This window comes from Cyprinodon variegatus, unplaced genomic scaffold (assembly GCF_000732505.1).
Source record: "Cyprinodon variegatus isolate N-32 unplaced genomic scaffold, C_variegatus-1.0 Scaffold112, whole genome shotgun sequence".
Lineage (NCBI taxonomy): Eukaryota > Metazoa > Chordata > Actinopteri > Cyprinodontiformes > Cyprinodontidae > Cyprinodon > Cyprinodon variegatus.
Window position 1 is genome coordinate 1,140,093 of NW_015150565.1, and position 8,949 is coordinate 1,149,041.

The 8,949-nt window shown below is 38.9% G+C and overlaps 2 protein-coding genes across 2 annotated transcripts in view; both read right to left on the reverse strand.

The window, feature by feature from the left end:
- Nucleotides 1-3,829, reverse strand: LOC107084958 (saxitoxin and tetrodotoxin-binding protein 1-like). The gene is made up of 6 exons (XM_015375031.1): nucleotides 3,702-3,829; nucleotides 3,343-3,482; nucleotides 3,085-3,167; nucleotides 1,389-1,514; nucleotides 197-316; nucleotides 1-117 (listed from the first exon to the last, which is right to left on the reverse strand). The coding sequence occupies exons 1-6, from the start codon at nucleotides 3,819-3,821 to the stop codon at nucleotides 68-70; spliced, it is 639 nt and encodes a 212-aa protein (XP_015230517.1). The 5' UTR covers nucleotides 3,822-3,829; the 3' UTR covers nucleotides 1-67.
- Nucleotides 3,830-8,446: 4,617 nt separating this feature from the next.
- The window catches only part of LOC107084953 (saxitoxin and tetrodotoxin-binding protein 2-like), an 8,313-nt gene continuing 7,810 nt past the window's right edge, over nucleotides 8,447-8,949 (reverse strand). The window contains exons 5-6 of the mRNA XM_015375027.1: nucleotides 8,777-8,881; nucleotides 8,447-8,672 (exon numbers count right to left, since the gene is read on the reverse strand). Of these exons, the coding sequence (XP_015230513.1) occupies nucleotides 8,626-8,672; nucleotides 8,777-8,881 (152 nt within the window). The 3' untranslated portion in view covers nucleotides 8,447-8,625. The remainder of the gene's footprint in view (nucleotides 8,673-8,776; nucleotides 8,882-8,949) is intronic.

Sequence of the window (8,949 nt, forward strand, 5' to 3'; positions counted from 1 at the left end):
TTTTCATGTGTTTTATTTTCTCCAAGAAGTCTTTTTATTGATAAAGGTTGATCCTTCTTTATTACTTTCAGGCCTGCTCTAGATTTGCTGCTGGAGCAGCTTTATCGTGACAGGAATCTGTAAACAAAAATAAATATTAACTTGTACATCTAGTCATGCAAGCATCCTCTTTTTGATAGAGTTTACAGAAACAGACCTGAGACCCCATCGTAGATGTATGGTTTGTCATGAGGCAGTCCCAGACACTCCGCCAGCTTCTTATGATCATCATGGGCGGCTTTATGTTGCTCCACATCCTGGTGTGAGCCCTTCTTCCCTGATTGACAAACAATACAGGATCATTTTGACAAAAAAAATCACATTGACTTAAAACACTTTCCATTAGTTTCAACAAATCCTCATTTAAATTGTAGCGTATTGATCATATTTATTAAACTGGAAGACAAGGAAAAGGGGTCCTGTCCTGTCCTGCTGGGACATACTTCATGGGATACACCATGGACTCCTGGGTGTCATTTAAACGCAGGCTGGCTGCGGTGGTTAAACTCAAAGGTGAGATGAGATAAAAACTTGGATGTGCACGCTCGCTTCAAGGCGGAAAATTCCTACACATTTAGAATATTGGATTTTGCCACGAAAGAGCCAGCAAGAAAAAGACTCAAGGCTGAAGGAAGTTCCTGTGCAGCCTTCTCTCAAAACAAAAAGTGTTATTCTGGATTCGACCTACCCCCTATATCTAATCTCCCCTGGATGTTATGGCGAAAGGTCACAGAAGACTCCTCCCCACCTCCCCTACCCACGAAACATCTGTGGATGCGCTCAGTGACTGTTGATAAACTTCCATCTTATCAAGGACATTGCCTGTGGTCCACGTTCATGGACATATTGGAAGCATTCATCATACACACAATAAATGTGTCAAATGTCAGATTGACTTCATGTGACTACGCCTCCAATGTGACCCTCTGCTGAAATGTCTGTCTTGTGTTACATGTGCTTTTCTTGTACAGAGGTTTTTTGATATCTGAAACTGTATCCTGTCAAGGATAAAGTGTGAAATATGCTTTTTTCCCTTCCCTTCCCCAATGTGGCTCCTATCTTTCCACAGAGATAAAGGCAACGCTATAGGTAACTGCCTGGGACCTGGGCAGCCAGGTAACCGGTGGGAACCTGGAAAGCCATAAGAATGCACCGTTCTGCCGAATGGTGGCGTTATGTGGCACATATGGGCTCTGTAAATCCGTTCCCCTCTCTCAGCTCCCCCACCCGAATGTATGTAACGTATTGTGATGAACTGTTGTAGTAAAACTGAAATTTACATTGCAATGTAAATTGTAGTTGACAATAAATACGTTTTGATTGATTGATTGAGTGATTGTATTTCTTACTGTAGCTAAGCAGGAAGTTGTAGGTTGGACTTTTGTAGGTCATCAGGAGACAGTCGGAGCAGCTCTCATAGAACACACTATGTGCAGTCTCATTGAGCTCCTGAACCACGCCATCCTTCTCGTACCCTAGTACACAAATACATATATAAGGTTCCCAGCACACTAATGCAATAGATTACATAAAAAATATAGTTAAGCTTCCTAAACAATAATACACATGAGACTTAACACTTCTGGTCTGGTTCTTAGATTGTGGAGAATGTGTAAGGAAAAAAGTACACATGATGAATCTTTCTACAAACACAATGTCAGCTGATCTTATTTTTTATAAAACCATGTTAAACTTTGCTTGTAAGTTTTAACTTAACTTTCCAGATGTGACAACTGAAGAATTTTATCTATTGCTTGATGAATTTGTGCTGTTCTTTTCATGGATTTAAAATTCACTATAGCATAGAAATAGCATTGGTGAAAATCACTCAAGTAATTTTTTTTAGGAATAATAATATGTGCTTGAATAATTTTCCTAACACACTTGTTTATTTTTTGAATACCAGAGTTCAGTGTTTAGATCAGGAAACAATAGTTGTTTTTTTGTTAAGCGATAAATTAGAAACCCACATTAACTTGCAATGTTGATGATACTCAGCTGTATTTATTCTAATGTTGTAGCCAAGGTCACAACCAAAACCAAGAAGTACAGAGACAATGCCAAGGCATTTAGAGGCCGAGACCACGACCACATCCAAGACCAAGACCAAGACCTTACATGGTCTTGGTCAGCTCCCCTTTGGACAGGGATCTCCACAGAAAGTCTTTGTAATTTGTATCTAGACTTGGCAGAAGTTTAAGTTGTTTTTTCTTCTTTCACCACCAAGATTCAGCTCACTTCCTCCATTACTTTAAATGGCACATAATATTTTAGGAGTACCATCTTTATTCTGATTCAAAGAATTGAAATTCTTTGGATAAAAAAAGTTAGAGATAATTTGGGTTATTTTAACTGAGCTAAAAAAGTGAATTTAATGTCAGCAGTGAGAAAACCTTTTACCTTTTATGAAGTATATCAAAACATCTAGATTCAACTTTATTTTTCCCACTGAGCCAAAATTGGTCAAAAAGACATTAAAAGGGCGACATGATTTAAGTCCAAATGATGTCTACATCTGGTTGAAAAGTTAAAGGTGAAAAGCTTTAATTTTCAGATTGCTGAAAAGACGCGAACTGGGTGTCCAACGTCAATATCTTTTCATTGTGTATTATTGGATTAAAGTGGGACAGAGTCCGGCCACCAAACACAGGCTAATTGTCTACAACAACTTTTGGACAAAATCAAGACTATGTTGGACCAACCAGATTTAGCCAAAAAACCATCTAAATAATGTCTGGTGTTAGGGGGCTTAGCTGTTACTCAGTGGCTCCCTGTTCTATACTGTAATTTAAGAATTTACAGGACACATGCAGCCTTTGTTTGAAAAAAAAAAATATAAATGACATAGTAACAAATGCATCTGATTTAGTCCTGTGCATTTTTTCGTAAATAAAGCCTTATAATAGGGTCTTACAGTTAAAGCAGTTAGTAAGAGATATGTGGTGGTTCTTTTATTTTCTGAGTGGTAGATTTTATCAGAGAACGGATTTACTAAACACTTTTTAGTAAACCATCTTTTTGGGTTTACATTTGTGTGCAACTTACTCGTAGAATGATGCGTCATCGTGCTATTTTCAGCGTCGTCAGATGGAATCGTTATTATAGCACTGAAGGTGTAGCAGCCATTGCTGGACGTTCATAACATAGGTGTGCAGAAGATGAGGTTAGATTTAACTCAATTGGAAAACATCAACAGAATGCTGAGCTTCAAAGCCCAAGAAAAAGTCTTATTAAATCTACTCTGAGCAACACTATTACCATCTGAGTCTTTGTTTCATCCTTTTTTTCAATGTAATAACTTACGTGAGAGTGTTTTTCTCGATGTACTCAATTCTGCTGTCATTGAGGAGTTTCAACACAAGCTGGGAATTGGTCACGTTTTTCAGCAAATCATGGCCCATGTCGTCAGAGACGGACCAGACCAATACCCATTCACCATAAATCTGCAGAAATAAAGAATCCACAAAAAGTTATCAACCGTGTAAAAGGTTAAAACAAATTTATGTTTATTCCTGCCAAGAATAGGCGTAAAGCAAGCTATGAATTACTGCAGTATAAAAGCTGACAAACCCAAGTTTTAGAGCAAATCTAGTAAAGGCTACAGAAAATGTCTTCAGTAAAATGTGTGACAAATCGGATTCTTACCCCAGAAACAAACTCACCTTATCAAGATTTTTACTGTCCAGTTTTTTGGCCAGAGTCTGGCACTCTTCTGCAGATGAAGCTGCAGTGGAGCCAATCACTGCTAACAGCAGCAACAGTGATAACTTTGCCAGACTCATTGTGTTGTGAGACTCAAAAAAGACAGACAGTCACTGTTAACTCCTGGTCAATTTATAAAGATGCTGGGTGTTTGCTGGCCTTGGGACGGTACAAAGATAATGTTTATTCAGTGAGTAACTTACATAAGATTCACCCTTTGATTTGTGCTGTTTTTCTTAGTTATTCTATGGACATTTTTGAGAAAAAGGACGCTCCAAAGGACTTGTATCATCATTATCTAACACAAGGGTTTATGATCAGCCGTTTACTATTGACAAGCCAGAGGAGACCTTCAGAAACTCTAGCTTTAGACTGCAGGGGAAAATTTTGAAAGAGGTTTGGAAAATTACTGTTTAAAGGGCTGGTTATAGTCCCTGCAGCAGTGTGTCGCAGTGAGCTTGATGTAGACATTTTTGATTTATTCTCAGTTTGAGCATGGTCTGTGCTATAGGCTGTGGGTCTAGATACGGCCAAGGCGATGAGGAAGTGGGGGCAAGTTTGTCCGACAACAGAGGGAGACGAGGGCTCTTTTTCGCCTGCGTTCTTGCGCACCTCGCTTTTCTAGCTGGTCCAACTTCTAGAGTTGTTTTCCGCAATTGCGGTCGTAAAAACAAAAAAAAAGCCACCCTCCTGTCTGCGGCACTGTCTGAGGTCACCTACAATTTGGAGGAGGGGGCGGGGACGTCTTTTTGTTCTGTGTGACACTTATGAAGACGACCTAGTTTCGAAGTATAAATCAGCCTTAAGGCCTTACACATAAAAAAGAATAAAAAACAATGAAGACCAGAAAGGAAACTGACACGGGTTTTACTCAGTTTATGATATTTCCCTCTATCATAAGACCAATCCCAATGCTCCTCCTAGTCCTACCCCTAAATTCTGCACTTTCCCATGAAGGTAGTGATTTCCAAGTTCCTCTTTGCACCCAGCGGTAGTGGACATAATTACCCCATTAACACTACCCTGTAAATGAGATAACTGTTGAGTGTAAATGAAACGCAAACTAAACCAGACCGTGCCAGACACAACCAAACCGCGCTAAACTAGTACAAATTCAACACTATGGCTTGCCGCAGTTTTATTATTGCTCGGTTCTCTGATAAAAAAGAGTGCAAAAGACTGCCTGGAAAACAGAGACGACAAAATAGATAAAAAAAAAACAGAACAAAACAGCGACTTTGGAGCGCTATCCTCACTTTTGATAACAAGAATGAGCAGCTCATAAGCCGCTGCCAACAGAGAAGACTGTTTCTGATGATGGTATGTTCTCACCCAGCCTGGACCATAAAATATTTTGTTGATATAATTCAAGCGGATAACAGGCATTTGATTATATTAGTACTTAATGAAGATGTGGCATCACAGGTCACGCCATGTGTCCCTGTGCATGTTGATGCAGAACAGATCATTTGACTGGTGGGATACCATTGTCCCATGCTTCACAGCGGGACAACTTAAGAGTCTTCTAAAACCAGAGCTAAAAAAAAAGTGACTCGAACTCTTGCCTTTTACCCCATTTACACTACCCTTGAAAAACCGATCCATGCCGAGACCGGTCCGAGCTCGGATCAGTTAACCAGGCCGAGCTTGGTTCTGACGACGTTTACACATCACGCTATCTCAGTTCCTCGACTCCTCGCCTCCTAGTGAGGATCTGCGGTATTACTGCCAGTACTGAAGGAGGAAATCAAGCAGTTGGTGGCGGTAATGCACCAAAAGTTGTTTGCGGCCTCAGTCTCGGCATCATCCCAGGTCGCACCACGCTCTTTTGAAGTCATTATTTAAAATGTTGTGTGGAGAAGATTTCGATTGTTGTTTATAGTTGTTCTTTTTCTTCTGTTTTGTGTTAGATGGCAAGCAACTTCCGGAGGGGCATTACCGCCAACTACTGGAATGGAGTGTGAATCGGGATGTGCAGCCAGACGGAGATGATGCGTTCTGCTCATGCGCTCTTGTTATCAGCCAGGGAAAAACCGAGCCGAGCCCACCTCTGGAACTGGTCTACAGTTAGCTCAGTTCGGTTGTGTCTACCTCCGTTCAGTTCAGTTTGCTTTCCATTTACACAAGATAATTTATCTCAGTTACTGAGCTCGGACCTGTCTCAAATATGGGGTATTTGTGACCCATTGCCCAAAAGGATTTGAATAGATCTGTGGAAACTGTCATGTTGGTTTTTAGTTTTTTTACCCACATGCACAATCACACAGAGAACCAGTTAATTTTTAATGATTTAATTACAAAAGCAACAAGAATCTGAAAGCAGAGAACTGCAGGAAGTGAGTTGAACTTTCTGGTTGGTCTGAGAGGAAAATGCAGACTGATCAGGAAGGAGTTGGTTGATGAAAACTGATGACTGATTGATTTGAAGGGGAGGTAGCATGGATCACTTTTTTATCATCAATGTACAAAACCTTAGATAATGAATCACCCAACCTTTAGACAAACCTTTCACTTAACTTTATAAATTAAATTCTTTCAATGTTGGTGTAAACCAGGCCAGATTTTTAGCACTGATTTGAAAGTTTCTGTGTTTACAAATTAAACAGGCATATGTTTCTAATCTCTTGCTGCCTTATGTGTCCTCGAAATCTGTTAGGTCTAATGTCCACTTCTGTTTAGTTGTTCCAGGGTACAGGACTGCCCACAGAGGTGATTGGGCCTTTTCAATTGCAGCTCCTAAAATGTGGAACCAGCTGCACCTTCATATTACACAGGATTCAACCATCTGTGTCACACATTGGCAATCTCTGGTGTTTATGACCATTACATCATTTTAATTTTTTTAAATATCTTACATAGTGTTTGTATTTGTTTAAATTATCATTTATTGTTTTTTCTTTTTGTGCATCATTTTAGCCAACTCCAGTACTTCTTAAAAGTGCAATATAAATAAATTCAATTTGATACTTTTGCTCTAATCCACTGCTTGTGTCCAAAATTATTTTTAAGGAAGCATTTATTAGATCCGATGAAAAGTATGAGATCATAATGCCAGGTTGATTGCTTTGTTTATTTAATGCTGCTAATATGCTCTTGGGTGTGAGCAAAACAAACAACAGTGCTTTGAACAATAAAATAATTATAAACGAAGTACAGTTTCCAAGGTGAGAGAAGATACACTTAAAACCAAAAAAAAACAAATGAAAGAGAAAACCACGGGTAGCAATTTTGTTGTACCAGCAGCAACGTTTTCAGAAATAAAAACAAGACATAAAACCACTAAAGTAAGTAGGATAACATCCAGGGACCAATTTTGAGAAGGCAAGCTGACAGTAGACAAAAAAACTGTTGTCCAAACTATCGAAAGAAAGAGTATCGTATAAGCAGGCTGATTCAACAACAGTTTTAAGTATGATGGAACCTAATCACTTAATGCACATTAGTTATTTAAATATTTTAATGATCCGATTTGCACCTTTAAGGCATTCCTTAATTATTTTCTATGTGAGTTGTGGTACATAGTGTAGGTCAGTTGTTATTGCATGCTTTTCCTCCATCTGTAGATAAAAAATAATATCCTACACGGTTTGCACAGAGGAACATATTGTCTAATTCCACACTCGTCTTTTTCGGCCAAAAACAGGAACGAAGCTTAAGCAATAATTATATCTGGAAAACTCTTTTCAACGAACCACCTGTCATGTTCCTTATTCAGCTCCAGACAATCAACTCTGGGATTGCACCTCTTCTGAAGCCAATCATCTTTTAAAATCCCCTTAATTTAGCTCCTGTCCGTCTCTCTCCCGCAGGCAAGCAAACTTTGACCCACTTTCACCCCATCTCCTCCCTCACACTCAGACTATGCTCAGTTCCACTCATCCTCTGGCTTAATTCACCACCAGTGAAAGAGAAATGGCTACTCTAATCCTTTTTATAAGTTGCTCATCCATGCAAATGTTCATTCACAGCATCAAAGTATTTTGCTGGCGCCCGAGCACCAAATATCTTATTTCATTTATGTCATTTTCTGATTCCAACTCCTTGAGCCCCAGTCGGCCTCGACTCACGCTAAGCCTGATTCTGCTGGATGTTTCTTCCTGTTAAAAGGGAGCTCTCCTCCCCACTGTCACTACATGCATGCTTGATGTGAGGGATTGCTGGAGTCAATCAGTCGATGAAATCAGTTGGTTTCCTTAGATAAAACATTTTAAAGAATCTGATTGTATAACTTGTTTAATTTCTTCTCTTGTAAACTTTAGCTTTACGTGCAGCAGACAATCCTGATCTCTGCATTATAGAAAATTGCAAACATTTGTTAGAAGCTTGTGGAAGGAAACCCCAAAACATATATTTAAAATGTGATTTCACCAAAGAATCTGTCTTCACTTCTTCATTATTCTGGCATTTAACAGCTGGCAATTATTCTAGTTATACCAACTGACCTTAAATAAATAAATATGACCCAAAAAGATATATGTTTTTGTTTTTTTACAGTCTGTATGAATATGATAGTATACGTTGTCAGCTGTGTAAACATGCATATTTTGTTTCTGGGAAATTCTAAATTATTAAATGTAACACAACCCCAAATACTAACATTCATTGCTCTTTGTAATCTTGTCTTTTAATTGCACACAGAATAAAAGGATTATGCATCTGGAAATAAACCAAAAGCTTCCTTAAAGTCTTGTTTAGACATTTTATTGATATGGGAATGTGACAGGTATTGTGGTATCGTGTTGGTTGTGGGTGGTGTAACACAATCACACAAAGGTTCTATATTTGATTAGCTTTACATTTTGTCAGAATTTTTTCTAAAGCTCCTTTTTATTAAAACAAATTTTCGAAATTCAGTAAATTAGCTGTAGTTGGATGGCCTCGAATCTACAGAGTAGGTGGAAGAGTGATGCCCTCATCTTCTTTGCAAAAACCTGCAGAAAGAAACCAGAGTAACATGAGTTTTTTCTTACAATTCAATCCAGGGGGCTCATTGTGATTTAAGCGACTGGAGCAGAGAAACCTCAAAGCTACGTACCTTTCTCAGGATTGTAGTGAAAGTCTAGTTCTCCGGAGAATCCGAGGCAGCTCGCCTGCTTCTTAAAATGTTCTAGCTCAGAATCCGTCAGGGTCTGTCTCCTGCCTGGAATTAAAGTTAAAAATTATTAAATATAATTTTCTTGTAAAAGAGAGGCGGATATTTTAAAAGTG

Bases quoted from the DNA above. Each gene is read 5' to 3' on its own strand.
- LOC107084958 (XM_015375031.1), bottom strand. From the start codon at position 3,821: ATGAGTCTGGCAAAGTTATCACTGTTGCTGCTGTTAGCAGTGATTGGC. The intron at 3,483-3,701 runs GTGAGTTTGTTT...TTATTTCTGCAG, and splicing joins ACAGTAAAAATCTTGATAAG to ATTTATGGTGAATGGGTATT. The intron at 1,515-3,084 runs GTAAGTTGCACA...TTTGTGTACTAG, and splicing joins GATGACGCATCATTCTACGA to GGTACGAGAAGGATGGCGTG.